The sequence below is a fragment of the Erythrolamprus reginae genome, chromosome 8 (assembly GCF_031021105.1).
Source record: "Erythrolamprus reginae isolate rEryReg1 chromosome 8, rEryReg1.hap1, whole genome shotgun sequence".
NCBI lineage: Eukaryota > Metazoa > Chordata > Lepidosauria > Squamata > Dipsadidae > Erythrolamprus > Erythrolamprus reginae.
The window spans coordinates 1,128,355-1,153,827 of NC_091957.1; the positions used below are offsets into that span (position 1 = coordinate 1,128,355).

Here is a 25,473-nt window from a genome sequence, read left to right on the forward strand (position 1 = left end):
TTTGCAGATAAACAGCACTGGAGTGCAACTTTAATTAAAACTTGACACCCTGAGAAAATAGGACACCCCACCCCCACTCCGGGAGGTTTTCAGCATCTCTGGGGGTCTGAATAGTCTTTGACACACACAACTGCATCATCTCCAATGGGATGAGGGGCAGCCCCCGTCATCTTGCTGAGACCTCGGAAGACCAGCCGTCCAGGAGCCTCCAAGACCCTGGAAAGAGAGGAGGAAAGATTCCGAAATCAGCATCATATGGTCCAGGAAATCAGTCTCCCCATAGGGCAGCGGATGATGCCCTAAAACAGTGATGGCGACCCTATGGCATGGGTACCACAGGTGGCACATGAAGCCACATCTTCTGGGATGAAAGCTGTTGCCCTAGCTCAGCTCCAGTGTGCATGTGTGTGACGGCCAGCTGATTTTTGGCTCTGGGAGGGCGATTTTGGCTTCCAGAGAGCCTTTGGGGGGGTAGGGGAGGGTGTTTTTACCCTCCCCTGGCTCCAGGGAAGCCTTTGAAGCCTGGGTATGGGGAAACACGAGCCTACTGGGCCCACCAGAAGTTGGGAAACAGGGTGTTCCCAGCCTCTAGAGCAGTGTTTCCCAACCTGGGCAACTTGAAGATATTTGGACTTCAACTCCTTCTTTGCATATTTGGACTTCAACGCCTTCTGCTGCATGAATCCCAGCGACCAGTTAGGTCCCACAGAGTGGGCTTTCTCCGGGTCCCGTCAACTAAACAATGTCGCTTGGCGGGACCCAGGGGAAGAGCCTTCTCTGTGGCGGCCCCGGCCCTCTGGAACCAACTCCCCCCAGAGATTAGAATTGCATCCACCCTCTTTGCCTTTCGTAAGCTTCTTAAAACCCACCTCTGCTGCCAGGCATGGGGGGAATTGAGATACTCTTTCCCCCTAGGCCTTTACAATTTTATGCATGGTATGTCTGTATATATGTTTGGTTTTATAATAAGGGTTTTTAACTATTTGTAGTATTGGATTATTATCATATGCTGTTTTATTACTGTTGTTAGCCCCTCTGAGTCTGCGGAGAGGGGCGGCATACAAATCCAATAAATAAATAAATAAATAAATAAATAAACTCCCAGAATTCCCCAGCCAGCATTCGGGAATTCTGGGAGTTGAAGTCCAAATATTTTCAAGTTGCCAAGGTTGGGAAACACTGCTCTCGAGGGCCTCAGGGAGGGTGGGAGGGGAGGGGAAGCTGTTTTCGCCCTCCCCAGGCATTGAATTATGGGAATGGGCACTTGTGCGTGCATAATAGCGCACACCCACACTCTTTCACCACCCAAGGAAAGAAACGTCCACCATCACTGCCCTAAAACCTGCCTCTGCTTCTCTCCCCAGGGCTGATGGGTCACTGGTTTTGCCTTTCCTGGCTCCATTCTTTCAAGATCTCCCCAGCAGCTTTCAAGGTGGAGTCCTCCTAAAAGATTGAAAGAAAAAAGGATGAGCTTTTTATTAAAAAAACCCAAAATACATATTTTTAATTGAATCATTATTTTGAGAAAGTGTTCAATTAAACACGTAATAAAATTTAATAGGTAGGTGAAAGCGAATGGATGAGATGTAACACCAAATGGTATTGTAAGTTGGTATAATGATATTGAGAAAGTTTATATGAAAGCTTTCTGGGTGATAAAAATAAACGAGGCAGCATACTGTTGGATGATAAATACCGAATGTAAATGTAAATTCATAGTATTGTATTGAAGATTGAAGGTGTTTATGATATCGGAGTGTCTAAAAGTGGAGAAAAATAGAAAACCTTTACTTGAAAGAAAATTAAACATGAAACAGAATTAGGATAGGATAGAATAGAAACGGATTAGGAATATAGAATAGAAATATACACTGTTCAAAAAAAATAAAGGGAACACTTAAACAACAGAATATAATTCCAAGTAAATCAAACTTCTGTGAAATCAAACTGTCCCCTTAGGAAGCAACACTGATTGACAGTCAATTTCACCTGCTGTTGTGAAAATGGAATAGTTGTGGAAATGAAATATTCAATGAGAATATTTCATTGTTCAGATCTAGGATGTGTTATTTGAGTTAAAGAGTTATTTCATTAAAGACTTAACGAACTCCATCTGTAAAGTCTGGAGGACAGAAGGAAAAGGGGAGACATGATCGAAACGTTTAAATATGTTCAAGGGTTAAATAAGGTTCAGGAGGGAAGTGTTTTGGTTTTTTTTAAGTATCTTTATTGTTTTCCAGAAATAAAAAAGAAGAAAAGAAAAAAAGGAAAACAAAAGTAAAAGAATAAGGAGTAAAAGCAGTATTTCTCACAAGTTTTGTTCTAGTTTAACAGATCTTAATCCATTTCAATTACCTTTCTGATACATTTCTTTATATTTTGTATATTTACATTTAATTATCATAAATAAATTTTACTAATTGATATAGAAAGAGATACATTGGGAAGAAAAAGAGTAATAAAAGTCAGGAGGGAAGTGTTTTTCATAGGAAAGTGAACCCAAGAACAAGGGGGCACAATCTGAGGTTAGTTGGGGGAAAGATCAGAAGCAATGTGAGAAAATATTATTTGACTGAAAGAGTAGTAGATGCTTGGAACAAATTTCCAGCAGACGTGGTTGGTCAATCCACAATCACTGAATGGAAACATGCCTGGGATAAACATATATCCATCCTAAGATAAAATACAGGAAATAGTGTAAGGGAAGACTAGATGGACCATGAGGTCTCTTTCTGCCGTCAATCTTCTATATTTCTATGTTTCTATGAGTGTTCTCTTTAATTTTTTGAGTAGAATAGAGTAGAATTGAAATAGAAATAGAAATAATAGAAATAGAAATAATAGAAATAGAAATAGAAGAGAAGAGAACAAGGGATAGGATAGGACAGAAAAAGGGCAGAGGAAAATGAGAAAAGAAGGAAGCAAATGGATGAAAAAGAGAAGAGACAGGAAAGCAAGGGAAGATTTTGATTCCATGACCATGGAAATGTTGCAAGAGTCATAAGTGTGAGGAACGGCCGGTCGTATGTCACTTTTTTCATTGCCATTGTAACTTTAATAATTCACTAAGCGAATTATTTGTAATTTGAGGATCACTCTGTATGTTGGTTAAAAAAACCAACAAGCCACAATTCCAGGGGGATCTTTCTCTCTCGCCAGCTTTGAAACCCAGGCCGCCAGAGTCACTTTTAAACACCAACTGTTCTCCGCAGACCCCCTGGATAAAACGTCACCTTTGCGAAGCAGAAACGCAGGAAATGGTCAAAATTCTTCTTCTGCGGGAGACTGTAGAACGCGGAGACAGGGATGGAAGCCAGACGCTGAAGGGAACGACATGAAAGGTCAGCAGGAAAAGCAAAATTTCAGTCTTTTGTCCTCAGAGAGACCCCCCCCCCTTAGAGCCCCAAGTTCTCCGCTCACCTTGTTCTATTTTTTTTTTACAACAAAATAAATTATAATATCAGCAAACTTTCAGTATTTATGCATTGCTACATCGGATATTTCATTAAGTCTACGGAGAGGGGTGGCATACAAATCTAATAAATAATAATAATAATAATAATAATAATAATAATAATTTACATATTAATTAATTACAGTAACATTCGTATTATTTCACACAATCACACAATCCCTATCCAAATATTTATTCTATTCAATTCAATTTGTTAGATTTGTATGCCGCCCCTCTCCGAAGACTCGGGGCGGCTCACAACAATAATAAAAACAGTATAATAATGGAACAAATCTAATAATAAAATAATATTAAAAACCCCCAACAATTTAAAAACCATACAACACATACATACCAAACATAAAATATAAGAAAGCCTGGGGGAGATGTCTTAATTCCCCCATGCCTGGCGATATAGTTGGGTCTTGAGTAACTTGCGAAAGACAATTTATATTCTTTATTTTACTGATCTTTAAGTATCTTTTGTGATCTTTTTATTTCTGTTTCTTAACTCAATCCATCTGTGCCATTGTGCCCATATTTCATAAATACTCAGAATCTTTTTGGCCCCTTAATTCCATCGTCAGTTTGTCCATTTCGGAACAATTATCTATTTTATTAATTTACTGCTTTTCCGGAGGGGGTTTCTGTATTTTTCCAATATTGGGCGAAGGTGATTCTGGCTGCAGTCGCGATATGTAATATTAGATATTTTTCGGCTTTACTACGTTGCTTTTTTATTCTTCCCAATAAGAACAATTCCGGTAAGAATTCTATCTTTGTTTCTATTATCTCTTGTAACCATTTGTGGATTTTTTTTGTCTCAGAATAATAATAATAATAATAATAATTTATTGGATTTGTATGCCGCCCCTCTCCGCAGACTCGGGGCGGTTAACAACAATAATAAACACAACATGTACAATCCAATAATAAAAACAACTAAAAACCCCTATTATAAAACCAAACCAGAATGTGACTCACCTTGTTCTTAATCATCCATTTTGCAAAACGAAAATCGTAGGGTTCCTCCGAAGGCGGCAAATCAATTTCTGGAAGAGAAGATGAAGGAGGTTGGCAACCTCTGCTGATTCTTGACAGGTTCCCATCACCCCCTGGACGTTTGGCGTGGCTGGGGACAAACTCACTAAACGTCGAGAGGTCGGCAATCAGGAAGTAGGTGCCCTCTGGCACGATGGGTTTCATGCCCACCGAGACCAGGCTGTCCACCAGCAGATCCCGTTTCCTCTGAAGCTCACTGGGCAGCTGCACAAAATAGCTCTCGGGCTGGCCGAGGCGCCCCAGCTCTTCTTCAAACCCATGGGCCACAGCCTCCTGCTGAAACAAAGGTGAGAGAGAGAACGATGCGGCAACAAGCCCGCGTCGGTTAAAATTAAATGTATTGAACAGGCCACGGGCATTGGCAACGGGCTTTTCAGAGCTTGGGGGGGGGGGGTGATTTGCAAGATATTAATAGGGTGGGACTCAGGGAATCTTCTCCCTAGTTCATAGATGATTACAGAAAATAGATAGATAGATCATCTGCACCAAGACATATTCCTTGTGTGTCCAATCACCACTTGGCCAATAAAATTCTATTCTATTCTATTCTATTCTATTCTGTTCTATTCTACTCTACTCTACTCTACTCCATTCCATTCCATTCCATTCCATTCTATTTTACAGGCCCTCTCTAAGCGGTTTACAGAATCAGCTAGATCAGGGGTGTCAAACTCAAGCCCAGGGGTCAGATCCGGGCCATGGGGTATTTAGATCTAGTAATAGCATTAACATTTAGACTTATATACCTCTTCACAGTGCTTTACAGCCTTCTCTAAGCGGTTCACAGAGAGCAAGCCTATTGCCCCCCACAATCTGGGTCCTCAGTTTACTGAACTCCGAAGGATGGAAGTCCGAGTCAACCTTGAGCCTGGTGAGATTCGATCTGCCAAACTGCAGGCAGCTGGTGATCAGCAGAAGTAGCCTGACGTTTATTTATTGTATTTATTTATTATTTCTATTTCACCCTTCTCCTGAGGCTTACAACATGTGAATACATAAAAAGCACGGCAGAAATTGAAATTTAAGCTAAAATACAATTCTAAAACCCAGTAAAACATATTAAAAGTCTCCCTGTGGGGACCCCTGGTTTAACAGATAATAATAATAATAATAATAATAATAATAATAATAATAATAATAATTTATTAGATTTGTATGCCGCCCCTCTCCGCAGACTCGGGGCGGCTCACAACAATAATAAACAGTGTAAAGTAAACAAATCTAATATTTAAAAGAAAAAATATCTAAAATCCCGTTATATAAAAACCATACAACCCAAGCATACCATACACAAAACTATATAAGCCTGGGGGAAATGTCTCAATTCCCCCGTGCCTGGCGGTGGGTCTTACGCAATGTACGAAAGGATGGTTTAAGCCCACCGTGCAAACCCAGGAACTGGGCTGAGTGGCAGCCGGGTGAATCTGTTTGTGTGGACACTAGTGGCCCCATCCTCTTACCTGAGATGCGGTGGCACAGTGGTAGATGGAATTTTGGTGAACGGTTCTCAGGTGCTTCAAGAGGCGATCGGGCCCAATGGCCCAGCCCACCTGTCGAGACGGAAAAGGACGGGTCATTAATTTCATATTGTTCGTGTTTCTTTTTTCACATCCTTGGCTGTTCTATTCCTAGGTCGACCACTAGTTCTGCCGTTAAAAGGAATGTTGGTGAGCGTGGATGTGAGTGAGTCTTTGGGCGTGGGCCTCGACTTTCAACCGCTTCTTTAGGGAACACAGAAGTTACAACGACACTGGAAACAGTGATTGAGGATTGTTTTCCACGTGGCTGTTGCAGCCTCCACGTAGTTAAGTGGTCAAACTTCAGACGCCTGGCTACTGACTCATATTATTTGACCGCTGCTGTGTTACCTTTTGTGACCATTGGATTCAAGGGAGAAGGCAGATTCGCTTAACGATGGTGTTGTTAATTTAACAAGTAGTGAGCCAAGAGAGGTTGTAAAAGGGGCAAAAAACTGACTTAGCAACTATCTCGCTTAGCAATGGAAATTTATTTATTTATTTTATTTATTTTATTTATTTTATTTATTTTATTTATTTTATTTATTTTATTTATTTTATTTATTTTATTTATTTTATTTATTTTATTTTATTTATTTTATTTATTTATTTATTTCTTCGATTTGCATGCCGCCCCTCTCTGTAGACTCGGGGTGGCTAACAACAATAATAAAACAGCATATGACAAATCTAATATTTAAAATAATGAAAAACCCCTTATTAAAAACCAAACATACACATAAACATACCATGCATAAATTGTATAGGCCTGGGGGGAAAGGAATATCACAGTTCCCCCATGTCTGATGGCAGAGGTGGGTTTTAAGGAGCTTATGAAAGGCGAGGAGGGTGGGGGCAATTCTAATCTCCAGGGGGAGTTGGTTCCAGAGGGCCGGGGCTGCCATAGAGAAGGCTCTTCCCCTGGGTCCCGCCAGACAACATTGTTTAGTTGACGGGACCTGGAGAAGACCTTCCTGTGTGCAAAGCCCATCCTAAAAATTGTAAAAGCTCTGATGTGGCTGCTGCCACAGCAGATCCCTCACCTTCCATCCTGTGGCACTGAAAGACTTGCCCGCACTGCTAATGCTCACGGTCCGCTCCCACATCCCTGGCAAAGTGGCTATAAATCAGAGAGAAAATAAATGAACACATTCTCTCTTTACCCGAGAAGACTCCCTATAAAGAACTGGGAATGCAGGGGGCCAAGTTTTGGAGGAAAGCCCCCAGCCGGATGGTCCTTACCGATCCTCACGTGTTCGTTTCCGTCGTAAACCAGCCACTCGTAGACTTCGTCGCTGAAACAGACCACGTCATGCTTCACGCACAGGTTCGCGATGTGCTCCATTTCTTCTCTGCTGAAAACCTGCAGGGCACAAAGAGACAGACAGGCATTAGGTTCCTTCTGAAATGCAGCTATCACAATAAACCTGGTAGGTGGTCCTCAATGGAAGGGTCTCCAGCAGGGATTGGCCTAGAACAGGGGTCTCCAATCTTGGCAACTTTAAAACTTGTGGACTTCAACTCCCAGAATTTGCTGGCCAAGGAACTCTGGGAATTGACATCCGCAAGCCTTAAAGTTGCCACGGTTGGAGACCCCCTGGACGATAGAAGACCCTCCAGCCCTAAACTGGTTTATTTTTCCCCCTTTGACTATGCTACTGTAAGAATTTTTCAAATGCTTTTTTAAAGGGTATTTTATTAATAGGCGTTAACTATTTGCAAAAGGTATTGATTATATATGAAAATGGATATGGAAGCGATTAGGAGAGATTTGAAACATTTCAGCCTATTCAGGGTGAGATACTAGAATTCGGAACAGCTTAAGTGGGGTCTTAGCTAATACAGTGGAACCCCGACATAAGAGCTGCTCTACTTAAGAGCAACTCGAGATAAGAGCTGGGAGGGGAGAGATATTTTTGTTCTACTTACAAGCCCAAATTCGAGATACAAGCGCCAAGGAGCTGTCTCCTGAAGCCAAACGCTAACTTCCGCGTTCGGCTTCAGGAGACAGCTGCGAAGCGGCGCGCGTTTTAAAAGGTTGCAGCCGGCCTGGGGGGCTGGGGGGGGGTGCTTGCAGCTTTCTTTCTTGCTCTTTTTCTTTCTCTCTTTTACCTTCCCTTCCTCTATTTCTTCGTTTCTTTCTCCTTCCCACCTTCTTCCCTCCCTCCCTTCACTCATTCCTCTCTTACTCTCCCCTTTCATAAGTTTCCTTGCTTCCTTCCTCTGTTCCTGTCCCTTCCCTCTTTCCTTCCTTCCTTCCCACCCTCCGTCCATTCATTCACCCATTCCTCTCTTGATCGCTTAAAGCCGGTCCCTGGTGCAAAAAGGGTTGGGGACCTCTGTCCTACAGGATTGGGTGGCAGAGAAGTTGAACATATGTAAATTTAAAAGTTTAAGAAAGTTTACAAGTTAAGTGAAAGAAACTTCATTATTCATTTATATGTACATGTACATTTCTTCATTAAAAACATGTCTTTCTGCATAATTTAGACTAACTTTGTGAGTTTTTTGAGGGCTGGAACCAATTAAAATTATTTACATTAATTCCTATGGGGAAAAGTCGTTCGAGATAAGAGCTGCTCGACTTAAGAGCCCAGGTCCGGAACGAATTAAACTCGTATCTCGAGGTACCACTGTAGTATATCTTTATAGCATCAAAAAAATTGGGCAGCTATTTTTATTCAGATGTCAAAAGTGAAGGTGGTAGCATTGTATTCTATAACTTCCTGAAATTGATTTATTGTAAATCAATAAATGGTTTCTTGTAAATCAATTTGATGGTGTTATAATTTTTATTGTACTGTGATTGGAGAGGAAAAAAATAAAAAAATTCTTTGCAGGAAGACCTTCCAGCCCTAGGATTCTATGATTTAAACACACACACACACACACACACACACACACACACACACCCCAGGATGGACATATTACCATGGCAGAATACACCATTACCTTCCCCAAAGGGTTGTTGGGAGAATTCAAAACCAGGGCCTTGGTTCGTTTCGTGAACGCTGCCTCCAATTCAGCTGGGTCGAGTTGCCAATCCCGGCTGGATGCCAATTTACCACTTTTGCCAGCTTTCTGGAGGAGAGAAAAAAGGACATTGGTGAATGACCAGATTCATTCGTTGAATTTAGACCCTTGCAATGAAATAAACAACAACAGGGGAAGACCTAGAGGAAGAGCCTTCTCTGTGGGGCCCCTGCCCTCTGGAATCAGCTCCCCCCAGAGATCCGCACTGCCCCCACCCTCCTCGCCTTCCATAAAAGTTTAAAGACCTGTCTGTGCCACCAGACTTGGGGCCATTAGACCCCAGCCCCCTGCCCCACGACTGGAGTATGTCTTGCTGTGTGAATAGGAATGAATGATTTTATTAGAGGTTTTAAAGTTTTTTAGCTATATTAATTGGATTTTTTAAGATACGAATATTGTTCCTTGTTTCGATATGTTGTGAGCTGCCCTGAGTCCTCGGAGAGGGGCAGCATACAAATCCAATAAATAAATAATAAATAATCAGGGTGGGGCATTTTATTGCCTGGAAACTGTCACATTGAACCCCACAGGAATTCTTGGAAAAACCACACAACCTAAAGTCCCCCCCCCCGTCCCCCCCAAAATGAATGTTGGCTTTGTGGTAGAATCCAGAGAGGAATCACAACTAGGTTATTATTATTATTTATTATTTATTAGATTTGTATGCCGCCCCTCTCTGCAGACTCGGGGCGGCTCACAATAGTGATAAAACAATATGTACAGTGACAAATCTAATATTACAAGTCTAAAATAACAAATCTAACATTACAAGTCTAAAAGCCCCATTATTTAAAAATCATACACACAAACATACCATACAGTTAATTCTACTGTATTGTAATGCTAATATTGACAGATTCATGCAAGTTTGAAAATATGAATCGCCCGCTCTCTCTTTTATATTCTGAGAAACTAGGGAGGGTTCCTTTTTCTGAGCCTCTTTCTCTGTCCATTATGCAACTCTGGGCTATGCTCTCTCTTCTCTGACTGTTCTCTAATGCTACATTAACAGAACCTTGCAAGTCTGAAGGTCCAAATCCCATTGGCGGGCATTCACTCACCAGCCGGAGGGGAACAAAGACGGGTTTCCCGCCTGCCATTTTGGTCATGGGTTCGTAGCAGTCGAAGTACGGCTCAATTATAATCACCTAGAGGAAACCAAGAGGGGATTTGGCATTTAATTTGAATCAAGGACAGGCATGTGATCACACAAACGCACTCTAACACAGAGATAGCTGTTAGGCTCCCGAGTTCACCCACTTTCTTTCTTTTTTAAAAAGACTTTACTAAACATTTAAAATAACACAATTGACAAACGTATTAAGCATTGGTTGCGGTTTGAGAGCACACATTTCCGCAATTTACCATTCTCTCTTCTATGTAAGGTTTATATCAGCTAAGTGGAATTACAGTAATTTATTCTTATTTAGTTATATACTGTAGTTGTCTTCTTCTGTTTGCTTAAGCCAGTTATCTACTGCTCAATAAAATAAAGGGAACACTCAAAGAACACATCCTATTTCTTTCACTTCTTTCATTATATCAGTACAGTGTTCCCTCGATTTTCGCGGGGGATGCGTTCCAAGACCGCCCGCGAAAGTCGAATTTCTGCGAAGTAGAGATGCGGAAGTAAATACACTATTTTTGGCTATGGACAGTATCACAAGCCTTCCCTTAAACCTTTAAAACCCTAAATTGCAATTTCTCATTCCCTTAGCAACCATTTAGATTATTACTCACCATGTTTATTTATTAAAGTTTATTTAAAAAAATATTTATTAAAGGTGGACGAAAGTTTGGCGATGACGTATGACGTCATCGGGCGGGAAAAACCGTGGTATAGGGAAAAAACCCGCAAAGTATTTTTTAATTAATATTTTGGAAAAACCGTGGTATAGCTGTTTTGCGAAGTTCGAACCCGCGAAAATCGAGGGACCACTGTATATCGTTTCTACTTTAACAGATCAAAATAAATATAAATCAATATTATTCCATTATTTTCTGCTAAAAGCATCATCCATTACAAAAAAAGGACCAATGTATTAATATTCTTCCCTAATCAAAGCACTTGCCAACTTGACCAAACGATACCCAGCAAAAGGAGCCGAGATGCACGTTGAGTCTGCTCCTCCCTGCCCACCGTGATGAAACCCCCCACTCCACTGGAGGTGAATGGGCACCCCATTAATTACCTCGTCCCCCTCGTCCACCAGGGCCTGGAAGCAGCAGAAGAGAGACTCGTACGCCCCCACTGTCACTATCACGTTCTTCAGAGGGTCCAGGTCTCGCTGGAGCAACCTCCCGAAAAAACGAGCCAGGATCTCCACCAATCGCGGATGCCCCTGGGGGAAAAGAAAATCAGATCGGACACTGTTAAGGCTCCTTTTCCTGCTGGGACCCAAAGTCTGAAAAAGTACTGTCATTCCCAGCAAAAAAACATCATAAATCTTCAGACTGGATGCCACAAATGGCCCTGAATGTTTGCCCGATGCTGAGTCATATGACCGTGGGGGCTTTATGTAATTCGTTTTGCATCATCATGAAGAAGCTGGCTGTAATTCGAGGACTACTTCTAGCTGATCTATCTACCTACCTACCTACCTACCTACCTCTATCTATCTATCTCTCTCTCTCTCTACCTACCTACCTCTCTCTCTACCTACCTACCTCTCTCTCTCTCTCTACCTACCTCTCTCTCTCTCTCTACCTACCTACCTACATCTATCTATCTATCTATCTATCTACCTATCTACCTTTCTCTTTTTCTTTCTTTTCCCCCCTTCCTTCCTTCCTTCCTTCCATCCATCCATCCTTCCTTCCTTCCTTCCATCCATCCTTCCTTCCTTCCATCCATCCATCCATTTGCCCCTTTCGGCAACACACAATTTGTGTCGGAAAGGGAGACGCCTCACGTACAAAGGCCTGGGTGTATTGGTGCAGCATAGTGTTTTCGCCGCTGACCGCCTCCACATAGGCTTTCTTGACGAAATCCGGTGGGGAGAAATTGGGGAAACCTTGACCCAAATTCACTGGCTTGTGAGTAGCCGCTAATCGGGAAAATTCCACCCTGGGGAGACAAAAAATCATTTTAGTAATTGGGATAACTTTGGTCTAGTCCAGTGTTTCCCAACCTTGGCCACTTGAAGATAGCTGGACTTCAACTCCCAGAATTCCCCAACCAGCATTCACTAGCTGGGGAATTCTGGGAGTTGAAGTCCAAATATATTCAAGATATTCCTGGAGGCGTCTGTAATATGGTAAATGATTTAGCTTTACTAGATAAATGGTCAAAGCAATGGAAACTGCAGTTTAATGTTTCCAAATGTAAAATAATGCACGTGGGGAAAAGGAATCCTCAGTCTGAGTATTGTATTGGCAGTTCAGAAGAAAAGGATTTAGGGTGAGTGATTTCTGACAGTCTCAAAATGGGTGAACAGTGCAGTCAGGCGGTAGGGAAAGCAAGTAGGATGCTTGGCTGCATAGCTAGAGGTATAACAAGCAGGAAGAGGGAGATTATGATCCCGCTTTATAGAATGCTAGTGAGACCACATTTGGAATACTGTGTTCAGTTCTGGAGACCTCACCTATAAAAAGATATTGACAAAATTGAACGGGTCCAAAGACGGGCTACAAGAATGGTGGAAGGTCTTAAGCATAAAACGTATCAGGAAAGACTTCATGAAGGGGGACATGATCGAAACATTTAAATATATTAAAGGGTTAAATAAGGTCCAGGAGGGAAGTGTTTTTAATAGGAAAGTGAACCCAAGAACAAGGGGACACAATCTGAAGTTAGTTGGGGGAAAGATCAGAAGCAACATGAGAAAATATTATTTTACTGAAAGAGTAGTAGATCCTTGGAACAAACTTCCAGTAGACGTGGTTGTTAAATCCACAGGAACTGAATTTAAACATGCCTGGGATAAACATATATCCATTGTAAGATAAAATACAGAAAATAGTATAAGGGCAGACTAGATGGACCGTGAGGTCTTTTTCTGCCGTCAATCTTCTATGTTTCTATGTTTCTAAGTTGTCAAGGTTGGGAGACACTGGTGTAATCTAACTTTTAAGAAAACCTTGACTTCTAACTCATCACTTTCCCAAAGAAGCAAATTACGAACTGCTTACCAGATATTCTGGTCCACGCCTTCCAGCCGCCGAGCTTGAATTGCCTTGGCCATTTTGTCCTAGATAATAAAAAAAGAAACCAGCCATGAACAATTCCATCATCATCATCATTGTTGTTGTTAATAATAATAATAACAAGAACAACAACAAGAACGACAATAATAATAATAATAATAATAATAATAATAATAATAATAATAATTTATTAGATTTGTATGCCGCCCCTCTCCAAAGACTTGGGGCGGCTCACAGGATGCAATACAAAACCCTTAGAAAGGAGACCACTCAGAGATGCCAAGGAGAGGCCAGCCTGAAAAAACATCAATAGCCAAGGACAATTCCAGAAAAAATCAGCAGAATTTCTGAGTCAGGGAAATTGTGCAAGCGTAATTCTTCGTCCTGTTTTTTCCACACTTCGGTTACAAGGAAATATCCCAGGGTGGTGATTTTTTTTTCAGATCGAGGAGAGAAAAAAGTCAGCAACCCAGAAGAACACAAACCTGTGTCAACAGCCAGGCACTGGGAACAACTTTGGAGAAATTTCACGGCTGGTCCCTGTGGATATGGAAGCCCCCTCTGTCTTCAGCTGCTGGTTCTTAATCTCCTTACAAGACTTGGGACTTTAGACAAACAATGCAGCAGAAACTGTGTGTTTTTTTCCCCCTCTCTTGCACAACACTCTCCCCTCTAACCCTTCCATTGTGCAAATAAATAATAAGGCCACATTGAATTTATATGCAGCCCAATTCCCAGAAAACGGATTACATAAGAACCTAAGGGGAGCCATGGGGATTCGGGCCAAAGCCCATCGAGTCCAGCATTCTGTGTCACAAAGTGGACCACCAATTGTCCATGGGGATCTTGAGCAGAAAGAGAAGGCAAAAACCCTTCCTTTTCCTTCCTTCCCTCCCTCCTTCCTTCCTTCCTTCCTTCCTTCCCTCCCTCCCTCCCTCCCTCCCTCCCTCCCTCCCTCCTTCCTTCCTGCCTGCCTGCCCTCCCTTATTGAAATAGGTCCATGTGCCACCTCTATATTGGTTGAGGCAGCCAGGGTCCCCTTGGGTCCCATTTGTTGGGGGTCAAGGGAAAGGGAGGGTTTTGCCTTCTCCTTCTGCTCAAGATCCCCATGGACAATTGGAGGGCCGCTGTGGGACACAGAATGCTGGACTCGATGGGCTTTGGCCCAATTCAGCAGGGCCCTTCTTATGTTCAATCACTTGCGCTTCCTACCTTGGGACGATAGTAGCCAAAGTACAAACACGGAGTTGTTCTCCACCGACCATGAATCGAAGGCAGGCTACGGCAAGGCCAGTTGACGGTCCAAAGAACTCTGCACCTAAAACAAAATGAAATAAACGTTTAACGCTCTGCCTAATGAAATGTCCTCCTCTTGAAATGGATTTGGACCATCAATAGGACCAAACCCCCCCCCCCCCCACGTTTGTTTCAACTGTTGAGTTGGGATTTTTCTCTCTTTGGGACAAGCCATGATGTCTCGTGGGCCCCACCTGACACCCGTACTTCAATCTTTCCAAGGCCTGGTTTGCACACTAACCAACCTTTGTGAGCTTAACCCTGGTTTAGTCAAGCAAGCAGAAGGGATTGTGGACTTTGGACAAAAACGTGGTTGCTCTTGAATGTGGGTGTTGGAGAAATCTTCATTACATACCATGGGGAGGGGAGCAAGAAAGCAAACCACCAGATCTCAAATGTGCTTTTTTTCCCCCTAAGGGCAAATAGTCAGCACAAAATGAACAGAGAGAGCAGAGAGAGAAAATCACGCTTTCTAGCTCCCTCTTATGGCAGCTTGCAACACTACCACTTAAAGCTATAGTACTTCAATACAAACAAACATTCATTGTTAGCTCGTTTATATATTGCCAACCCAACTGTTTTGTATAGAGTACTAACAGTGGTCAAGCTGGAATTCGACTGGGGTTTGGGATCGTTTGTATCCTGGAGCATTCTGACATACATCCAGCTTGAAACAGTTTGGAGCTGGGTTTTTTTCCTTTGATAATTTATCTTCACACCCAAGAATCTTCATCAGAAGGAGAGAGAGCACTGACTATTGGGTTGAAAGAGGGGGGTCAAAGAAACCATCTAGGTTAGACCTGAATAGCCCAGCCTCAACAGAAGGCGAATACGGTCCGTCTTTCTCTCCTATCTACAACACAGTCCTTTCAGCAGTTCTAAGAAGCTTCGTTCATTCAAGTACTAATTAAACCAGGATATCTCAATCTCAGTCTCTTTTTAAGACGTGTGGACTTCCACTCCCAGAATTCCCAGGTCTGAGGGGTAGGGAACTCCCAGAGGTCTTCAGTGAAGTCCACAGGTATTAAGGCTCACCAGATCCAGCAACCCAAATTAAAATATATACTGATTACCCATCACACTTTCTGAAAATAGCCTCTGAAGGCCTTCCATTCATTTCCCTTATCGCCAACCAGCCCCAGAGACCAGATTTAGAGATTATCCAGGGGCTTACAAAATGATACCCAAAAAGGAAAAACAAAGGAAGATTAGAGAGGGGGGGGGGGGGAAACCCAGAGAAAGAATAATAAACAGCTTAAGAGGAAACAATACAATCAGCTGGATCTGAGCTGCAGAAAAAGGCAACAACAGAAAAACTGGAATGTTTTGTCAGCTACCAAAATTCTTATCTAGCATCTAAATTTATTGCAAGCGGCTCTGAAAAGTCGTCACCAAGTTTGCACAACACATTTCCCAGGTAAATTAAAATTAATCATTCCTTCCCAGAAAGGGTTGAAACAGGTTTGAGAGACAGAGAGAGAGAGAAAAACCATTAACTTCTGACTTTTTCCAGTCCAATGGTTAAATTGCATTTACAGCCTGAACTTTGTGCGTTGCCTTTAGTCCCCACAACCCCTTTTTACAACTACGCAATGATTCAACTTTCAAACTGAAATGTAACTTACCATTATTATTTTTCCTACTTCGAGTATAAAAGCCAGAAGCGATTTCCCAATGGAAACAGGAGTAAATGCAATGTTATTTTTTACTTTATAGAGGCATCTTAGCCCCGTCCTTTTCTCCCAACTTTCACACACACCTCCTTTCAAAGTGACCGGTTTGCAAACTGTCTCGGACAGCACCAAGACCGCCCCTCTTTTATCTTGAGCTGCAAACGTTTCCTACTCACAACACAGCGCAACCTTCGAAAGAAGGTGAGTTCAGCAACCGTGAGATGACCGGAGTGGAAACCTTGACTGAAAGCCACAGCTGGCAAGGAGAAACTGAGGCCACACACACACAGACACACAAAAAAAGGTCAAAGACACTTACACTTTTGTTTTCTCACAGCACAACATCTATCATCCTTCCTGGTTCGGAGCCCAATCGCAGCTTCTTCCAACAGCTGATTCGTTCCCCTTTTATAGTGGCGGGATAAAGGAAGTGCCGGCCAACCAGAAAAGCCGCTGGCTGCATTTAAAAATAGGTGTGTGTGTGTGACAGAGAGAGAGAGAGGGAGAGAAAGAAGAAAGAGAGAAAGAGAGAAGAGAAAGAGAGAGAAAGAAGAAAGAGAGAAGAGAAAGAAAAAGAGAGAGAAAGGAGAGAGAAAAGAAATAGAAGAGAAGAAAGAGAGAAAGAGAGAAAGAGAGAGGGAGGAGAAGAGAGAGGGAAGAGAAAGAAAAGAGAAAGGAGAGAGAAAAGAAATAGAAGAGAAGAAAGAGAAAAAGAGAGAAAGAAAGAGGGAGAAGGAGAAGAGAGAAAGAAGAGAGAGAGAGAACGGAGAAGAGAGAGAAAGAAAAAGAGGAGAAAGAGGGAAGAGAAAGAGAGAGAAAGAGAAAGAGAGAGGAGAGAGAGAGGGGCCATGCACTTGTATTTGGCGCATTAAGCCATGTGAGCTGCAACTGGTTGGGTGGATGGCAGGTGGGAGTGAGGGTTGTAGAATGCTTCTTTAGTTTGCCCACAAATCAGGGTTTGGTCAATAACCCAGGTTGTTTTGCAAAACTGCCCACTAGTCCCCACATGGTACATCATCGTATAATATGATCACCCGACTGATGATGTTACCTAGATGGGTGAAGAAATGTCTGGCTGATGAATGAATGAAAAATGAATGTATGATGGACCCTGGTGAAATTACCCTTTGTGGGTCTTGAAATGTCTGCAAGATAAACACCAAGTTCAGAAAGCACCGAGGGCCCCACAGTCCTCCTCCTCCTCTTCCTCCTCCCTAGAAACCCCACTCCCTTCTGACACTGATGGCGTTACCTAGCTGGGCCATGAAACGTCTGCAAGAAAACAACCACACTCCAAGAGCATCAAGGACCCCACAAACATCCTGCTCTCCTCCTCATCCTCCTTTTTCTGTTTCTCTTCTCCTCTTCCTCCTCCTCCTCCTCTTCTTCCTCCTCTTTCTCCCCCCTGCCCCTTCCACTTCTCCTCTTTCATCATCTTCTTCTCCTTCTTCTGTTTCTTCCTCCTCCTTCCCCCTCCTCTTTCCCCTCTGTCATAATCTTCTTCTCCTCTTCCTGCTCCTCCTCCTCTTCCTCTTCCTCCTCTCTTTCTCCCCTCACGTTCCTCCCTCTCCTTATCCTCTATCTTCTTCTTCTCCTTCCTCTTCTTTCTTCTTCTTTTTCTTCATCTCCTCCTCCTCCTATTTTTTTTCTTCCTCCTCCTCCTCCCCTCCTCCTCCCCCCTCCTCCTCTTCCCTCCTCCTCCTCTTTCTTCCTCCTCCTCCTCCTCCTATTCTTCTTCCTCCTCCTCCTCCTCCTATTCTTCTTCCTCCTCCTCCTCTTCCCCCCCTCCTCCTCCTTCTTCCTCCTCCTCCTTCTTCCTTCTCCTCCTCTTCCTCCTCCCTCCTCCTTCTTCCTCCGCTAAGGATCCCTTATTTCAACCGTGAGCTACCAATGTTTGCCTTTATCAGCATATCATCATCCTATATTGTGTTATTGCAGGAAAGTACATGAGTGTTTGCTGGAAACAGGATTGTAAAAAAGTTACTTTTTTCCTAATTAAAAAACAACCCTTCTGATGAAATGGCAAAAAAAAAAAGTCTTTCCATTCTCCTTCATTAATATTTTAGCTTTTTTTTTCTCAGTTGGGTTAAAACCTGGCAACGAAAACAGGTACCACTTAGTGATTAAACCCCCAAAACTACTTTTCCCTGGAACACTGATTCAATAAAAGTCTTCAGATTAGTTTGCTATTTAAAACAAAGGTCTTCGGGATGTTTGCGGTATTGTGCCTGCTGGGATATCAGCATAAACTTTCCTATTTTTAGAAACCAATTTTGGAAAAAAGTGGCTTGATGGGCTGCCTATTGCTTTTAAAACCAAACGAAAGGGTGGGTTGGATGAGGTGAATTAAGTTCTGCAAGCCCTAATGATTTATTGTTTATATCACCTAATTTATTTATTTATTTATTTTATTATATTATTTATTTTATTAATCAGATTTGTATGCCGCCCCTTTCCGCAGACTCGGGGCGGCTCACAGCAATAATAGTACAATGTAAACAAATCTAATATTTAAGTTTAAGTTAATTTAAAACCCCAATTTAAAAACCAATCATACATACTAGCATACCATGCATACATTTTATAAGCTAGGGGGAGGGAAAGTCTCAGTTCCCCCATGCCTGACTACAGAGGTGGGTTTTAAGGAGCTTCCGAAAGGCTAGGAGGGTGGGGGCAACTCTGATATCTGGAGGGAGTTGGTTCCAAAGGGTCGGGGCCGCCACAGAGAAGGCTCTTCCCCTGGGTCCCGCCAAACGACATTGTTTAGTTGACGGGACCCGGAGAAGGCCAACTCTGTGGGACCTAACTGGTCGCTGGGATTCGTGCGGCAGGAGGAGGTCCCGGAGATATTCTGGTCCGGTGCCATGAAGGGCTTTATAGGTCATAACTAACACTGTGAATTGTGACCGGAAACTGATCGGCAACCAATGCAGACTGCGGAGTGTATAATATATAATATAATATATTGGAGAACAACCCGTAACGTGTATGACTGTAACTTTGTTGCTTGTATCCTTACAATTTAATATTGACTGGTTCCTAATATGATTTGATTGCTTATTTGAACCCGGACTATTTATTTATTTTTATTTATTTATTTATTTTGTCCAATACATAATACACATTGAAGAGAATAGATATGTAATAATATAAGTAAAGAAAAGAATAGAAGAAAAGATATAAAAGTATAGGAGAAGATATATGAAAGGAAGAAAAGATAATGAGATAAGGAGAGACAATTGGACAGGGGACGGAAGGCACACTGGTGCACTTATGCACGCCCCTTAACTATCATTAAGTGTTGTTTCTTATGATTTTTGACGAACTTATCTTTCTTTTTTGTACACTGAGAGCATATGCACCAAGACAAATTCCTTGTGTGTCCAATTACACATGGCCAATAAAATTCTATTCTATTTTATCCTATTTTATTATATTATATTTTATTATATACTATATTCTATTCATTCCAATATTCCTATTCTATTCTAACATGCAGGATATATATATATAAAATAGGAATAATGCAAAGCAGAGATTGGGTTGACACAATATAAGTCAGTTCTCCATTGTCTGAAATTTGGTCACGTGACCACAGAGCTGCGTCAACTATCTGTCATAATGTGAAAACCGGTTATAAGTCTTTTTTTCAGGTTCCGTCTTAATTTTGAACAGTTACTAAAGGAACAGTTTTAAATCAAAGCCTATCTATAAAGCAAAAGGAGGTGAAAAAAACCAATGTGAATTTATTAAAGCCCCAATCATGCACGCAGAGGAGTTTTAATCTTGGCACAGTCCCTGTGTTTGTTTATGTTTATTTATGCTTGCTTGTCTGCTTGCTTATGTATGTATGTGTGTGTGTATGTATGTATGTATTTGTTTATTTGTGTATTTATGCATTTATGTATATTTTATTCGATTTCTATGCCCCCCAATCCCGAAGGACTGAGGGCGGCTTACAAAAAAATATAATAAATACGAAATACAAAAAGATACAAGCAATATAAAGAGGTCGAATATAATATCTAAAACTAAACCCATTTGTATAAAAAACAGTCATAATCATATGCACACACACCATTATTGATTTATTGATTTATTGTTCTGTGCCGCCCAACTCCCTAGGTTCTTGGTTTTGTTTATTTATGCTTATTTTCCAGAGCACCAGAAAGCAGGACAAGAAGCGACGGAGGAGGGGAATTAAATGAAGCAGAGAAGCAGCATTAGAACCCAGGAGAGCCTTCCCAACAATGAAGGGAAAAAAAGAAAAATTCACCTGTGGAACGACTTGCCTCATGAAATTGTGGGTGACGCTCCATCCCTGGAGATTTTCAAGAAGACACCGTCCAGCCACTTGTATGTAATGATATATAGGGTCGCCTGCTTGGGCAGGGGGGGCTCGACTAGAAGGTCTCCAAGGTCCCAAATTCCGGTTCTATTCTGATTCATGGGATTCCTTGTATTGATTGACAGACACCCTCAGAGGCGAGGACGGCGCCCTTACCCAATATGGCCTCCGCGCCAACTCTCTGCCCGTTCCAAGGATGGCGCCGACGTCCTCCTCCTCCTCCTTACGCCCCACCCCCTGTTGGCGACGTAGCCCCGCCGACGTAGCCCCGCCCACAGCCGCCAAGATGGGCGCCGTCTAGTGGCGGCCTGGCGCGGTCCTCGTTTCTCCGCCGCCGCCGCCGCCGCCGCGAGGGCTGCCCAGGCCGGCCGGGTGAGGTCACTTCCGGGGCGGGGCGGCGTGGTGCAATGAGGGACTGAGGAGGGCCGGACGAAAAGACGGGGCTCCGCCGCGGGAGGCGCCACCAGGTGGGTGCGGGGGGAAGGGCAGTGGGTGCGGGGGGGCAGGAGACCCCCCTTCCCCGCGATGGGGGGGGGAACAGGGTCTGGAAAGCTTGAGAACTAGCAACTTGGCTCAGGGGGGCTTTGGGGCAGGAGGAAAGGAGGGAGGGGGGAGCCCCGCCTCTTTGCCTTTCCCCCTCCAGGCTCAGGATCCCTGAGGACTAGTAACTTCATGAATACATGTATGTATGTAATGTATGTATGTGTAAATGTATATTATAAAGAAGAGGCGTTCCCCCTTCCCCAGATTGTTGGTATGGTGGGAACTTTGCTTTTGGGGAGTGGGGGCTGTTTGGAAGGCAAGGACTTGAAGGAGGGGGAGGGAGATCCTCAAGAGGACTAGCGCTCTGGCTGGTTTGATGCCCAGGCTGGCCGAAGGACGAAGGGGCTCTCTAGGGTGGGCAAAGAGGTCTGGAAAGCTTGAGGACCAGCAACCTGGCTCAGGGGGGCCTTGGGGCAGGAGGGGGGGAAAGCCCCGCACGTACAGACACGCCTCTTTGCCTCCCCCTCCACTTCATGAATATATATATACAGTATATTATATTTTTATATTCATGAAGTTACTAGTCCTCAGGGATCCTGAAGCCTGGAGGGGGAGGCAAAGAGGCGTGTCTGCACGTGCGGGGCTTTCCCCTCCCCCTGCCCCATTTATGAGAGGTGTTCCCCCTTCCCCAGGTTGTTGCTTTGGTAGCAACCCTGCTTTTGGGGAGTGGGGTGGGTGGGTGTTTGGAAGGCAAGGACTTGAGGGTGGGGGGAGGGAGATCCTCAAGAGGACTAGCACCTCAGCTGGTTTGATGCCCAGGCTGGCCAAAGGACGAAAGGGGCTCTCTAGGGTGGGCAAGAGGTCTGGAAAGCTTGAGGACTGGTAATCTGGCTCAGGGGGAAGCAGGGGGGATTTGGGGAGAATGAGGAAAGGCAGGAAGGTTTACAGCAAAGGAGGGCAGGTTTTTTTTGGGGGGGGGTGTTCCTGGAGAAGGGAGGGGCAGGAGGAGGCTGGGGAAAGAGTTGGGGACTCTCTGCACATCAAGGCTTGGAAAGAGGGACTTTGCATGCCAGGATATATTTGGGGTGCCTTGAGCAAAGGGTGGGGGGCAGAGTCTGAGACCAGGGGGAAAGGATAAGAAATGTGTTTTTATATGTTTTCTGTAATGTTGGATGGTTTATATGTATGTGTGTGTGTGTATATATGAATTTGTGTATAAAACATTTAAAAGGAAAACTCAAAACATGGGGGGGCTTGACTGATTCTCCCCTCTTATCTCAAGGGGGGTAAGAAAGGCAGGTAGGTTAGACACACACACACACACACACACACACACATGCAAGGCTTTCGATCCCTGCATGAATTTTAGGAATGTCTAATGCAATGTGGGAAAGAACCTCAGGGCAGCCCATAGGGGCTGAATATGCAGAAGATGAAAAGGGAGATTGGGAAATCTTGGCAAAGCAGTGGTGGTGTTGGTGGTAGAGGATTGGCCATGTTACTAGTCCCTGCCCTGAGAGTGGGAAAGGAGTTGGGGGAGATGGGACCAAAACTCAAAAGAATAAAATCTTGCCGGATGTGGGGAGCAGGCAGGATTTGACTTCAGAGTTGGCCCAAGCGTGGGAGGCATTTGGAGAGGGGGGGGGTTAATCTAGTCCCCCCCACCCTCGAAAGTTGAAACTGGGTGGAGCAGGAAAAAGATGCCTGAAGCAAACCAGGATTGACTGGCTTGGCAAAAAACTCAAAAAGGGGGAGTTGCAACTGGATGACTAACTTTGCATTTTGTGGCCAAACTTCAACCCGTCATTGTTTTACTGAGTTGCGGGAGCCGCCCTGCATTTGTGGCTCGGGGGGGGGGGGGGGGGGGGGAGGTTGCCGGTACCTTTGCACCATTCTAGCTGAGCATATGCGCCGCTTGTGCAAATAATGTGTGTGCATCTCTTCCTGTGGTTCATCTGGGGTGATGCTGCTTTCCCCGGAGTTCTTAGGAGGGAAGGGAAAGGAACAGAGCGGAGTGTTGTCATTCCAGGAACGCGGCCAAATGTCCTTTCAGGAGACCAGGATGGAGAAAATAAACAGGGCAGGGTTGACGGACGAGATAGGAAGAAGATGTCCCGGAACTTCAAAACAACAACATTTTGCAGCTCTTCCTTTGTTTGACTGCTGGGGAGGAATAAAGGCGGCTATTTAAGTCAGGGGTCTCCAACCTTGGCAACTTTAAGACTTGTGACTGACTGAGGAACTCTGGGAGTTGAAGTCCACAAGTCTGAAAGTTGCCAAGGTTGGAGACCCCTGATTTAAGGGATTGGGAGAGAGGAATGGAATCGGGTTGTTTAGGAGTGAGAAAATGGGCGCGTGATTTTGCAGAATATATTTTTTATTTATCAAATACAGTATTAGCTGCCACCATCTAAGGCAGTGTTTCCCAACCATGGATACTTGAAGATATTTGGACTTCAACTCCCAGAATTCCCCAGCCAGAAAATGCTGGCTGGGGAATTCTGGGAGTTGAAGTCCAAATATCTTCAAGTTGCCAAGGTTGGGAAACACTGATGTAAGGGAACAAAAAACCCCCACAACTTTTCCAACTAAGCTTTTCTGCCCTAATAAAAGGCAGTAGCGTCCATTTGGCGTAGATGACTTCATCAGAAATCTGTTTAATAAACTTGGAGAGGCAGAAAAGGCGCTGTTAGATCCCTTCTGATTTATGGAGATGTTGTGTGCCTCTTGTCTGGTTCACAAAGAGGCTTCCTAACTTGTTGAGTTTTCCACTATTAGAATTCACATCCCAGCAGAAGGGGGGAAAAACAACAACCCCGGATTGATGTATTTAGTATAGGTAGTATAGAATTTTTATTGGCCAAGTGTGATTGGACACGCAAGGGATTTGTCTTGGGGCAGATGCTCTCAGTGTACATAAAAGAAAAAAAATTGTCAAGAATCAATTTTTTATGTGTTTATTGCTATTTGCACCTTTCAGTGCCAAAACATCTTCCAAAAGAAATAAATAAAGAAATAAATGACAGAACAAAAACATGTCATAAAATATAATCGTTAAAATAGGTGCAGCAAAGGGGGAAAAAAAACCAGTTTAGATTTCCTGATAAGTCAAATCAAAAGTAAACAGATGTAAACTTGGTTTAATGCTTCTTTTCTGAAGGGAATTGTTTTTAAGGGTCGGGGTGGGCGGAATGGCTTGTCTCCAAAAATTGCAAGTATTTCATCACAGGAGGTTTTCAAAACAAGCCATTTGTCCGGGGTGGCTTAAGGTTTGCTTGAGTAGGGGGCCTGGGCTGGAAGACCTCCAAGATCCCTTCCAATTTTGTTACTCTATGATGTGTCAGTTTGTAGGGATTGACTTATGGCACACCAGACTGTACATGAGTCTACGGAGAGGGGCGGCATACAAATCCAATAAATAAATAAATAAATGAACTATCCTAGTTCCCACATTCTCCAACATTAAGCAAGAAAATTCCCAGCATTCCCCTGGTGACTTGGTGCTAAGCCTTCTGGGAGAGTTTTGGAGAGAGTATTAAAAAGTGCTGAAGATTGGAAATTCGGGCTTTCTCATACATCAGTCATCTCTTCCTGGGATGGGAAGTTAACCGAAGACTTTTTCGCTTACACCTAGCATTTTTTAAATATTCAGAACTTTAATAATAATAATAATAATAATAATAATAATAATAATAATTTATTGGATTTGTATGCCGCCCCATTGTTTTAACAACAATGATAAAAACAGCATATAACAATCCAATAATAAAACAGCTAAAAACCCTTATTATAAAAACCAAACATACACACAAACATACCATGCATAACTTGTAATGGCCTAGGGCAGTGATGGCGAACCTATGACACGCGTGTCACCACTGACACGCCTAGCCATTTTCGGTGACACGCGGCCGCCTCCCAGCTGCCTCCTTCCTCCTTCTGTATGGGCGAGCCTGCAGAGTGCAGGCTCGCCCACACGCTGCCTTTGGCAGCACAAGCATGCCTGTCCGGCCAGGGAAGAAGCGCCCGCCCCAAAATACACCCCCCCCGCAGCCTTTTCCACGGGCGCGCACTCCCCATCCCCCTGCCAGCCCGCAGGGGGGGAGGCGCCGGCAGTAGAAGGTGCTGCCCCCGCCCGCCCGATCTCCTCCTCTTCCGCCGAAAGAAAAGCGCGGGGCTGCCTTCTTGAGCCTCCCGTAGCTCCACCCCGCTTTGCCCTGCCTGTCATCTTCCGTTGTGTTTTCCGGGGGCGGCGGCGGCGGGAAAGCCCTGTGCCGGCCAGGAAAGCCGGCTTTCCGAGAAAGCAGCGCGCTTTTCAAATGCGCTGCTTTTTTGCAACTCTTTCCTGGGGGGGGGGGGAGTGGCCTCCTCCCTCCCCCCTGCTGAGGGGGGCGGCGGCAGCATTTTCAAAGTGCCGGGCAGCCAGTCATCCTCCTCCTCCCCACTCCACCCATACCGAGG

At 43.7% G+C, this 25,473-nt stretch overlaps 2 protein-coding genes across 13 annotated transcripts in view; one reads left to right on the plus strand and one right to left on the minus strand.

Annotated features, from left to right (window-relative positions):
• KYAT1 (kynurenine aminotransferase 1) lies at positions 1-20,920 on the minus strand. 12 transcript variants are annotated; one of them, XM_070758624.1, is made up of 16 exons: positions 16,501-16,596; positions 14,425-14,530; positions 13,698-13,817; positions 13,198-13,256; positions 11,983-12,133; positions 11,259-11,408; positions 10,128-10,214; positions 8,986-9,114; positions 7,276-7,396; positions 7,077-7,153; positions 5,977-6,066; positions 4,603-4,789; positions 4,439-4,506; positions 3,234-3,320; positions 1,347-1,443; positions 1-216 (listed from the first exon to the last, which is right to left on the minus strand). In XM_070758624.1, the coding sequence occupies exons 4-15, from the start codon at positions 13,248-13,250 to the stop codon at positions 1,375-1,377; spliced, it is 1,269 nt and encodes a 422-aa protein (XP_070614725.1). In that variant the 5' UTR covers positions 13,251-13,256; positions 13,698-13,817; positions 14,425-14,530; positions 16,501-16,596; the 3' UTR covers positions 1-216; positions 1,347-1,374. The 12 variants fall into 12 exon arrangements, with proteins under 12 accessions (XP_070614725.1, XP_070614721.1, XP_070614723.1 ...); XM_070758620.1 differs by having other exon boundaries at positions 4,603-4,792; XM_070758622.1 differs by lacking the exon at positions 16,501-16,596 and adding an exon at positions 16,134-16,484 and having other exon boundaries at positions 4,603-4,792.
• The window catches only part of LRRC8A (leucine rich repeat containing 8 VRAC subunit A), a 25,957-nt gene continuing 21,399 nt past the window's right edge, over positions 20,916-25,473 (plus strand). The window contains exon 1 of the mRNA XM_070758608.1: positions 20,916-20,996. The gene's annotated coding sequence lies outside the window, so the exon portion shown is untranslated. The remainder of the gene's footprint in view (positions 20,997-25,473) is intronic.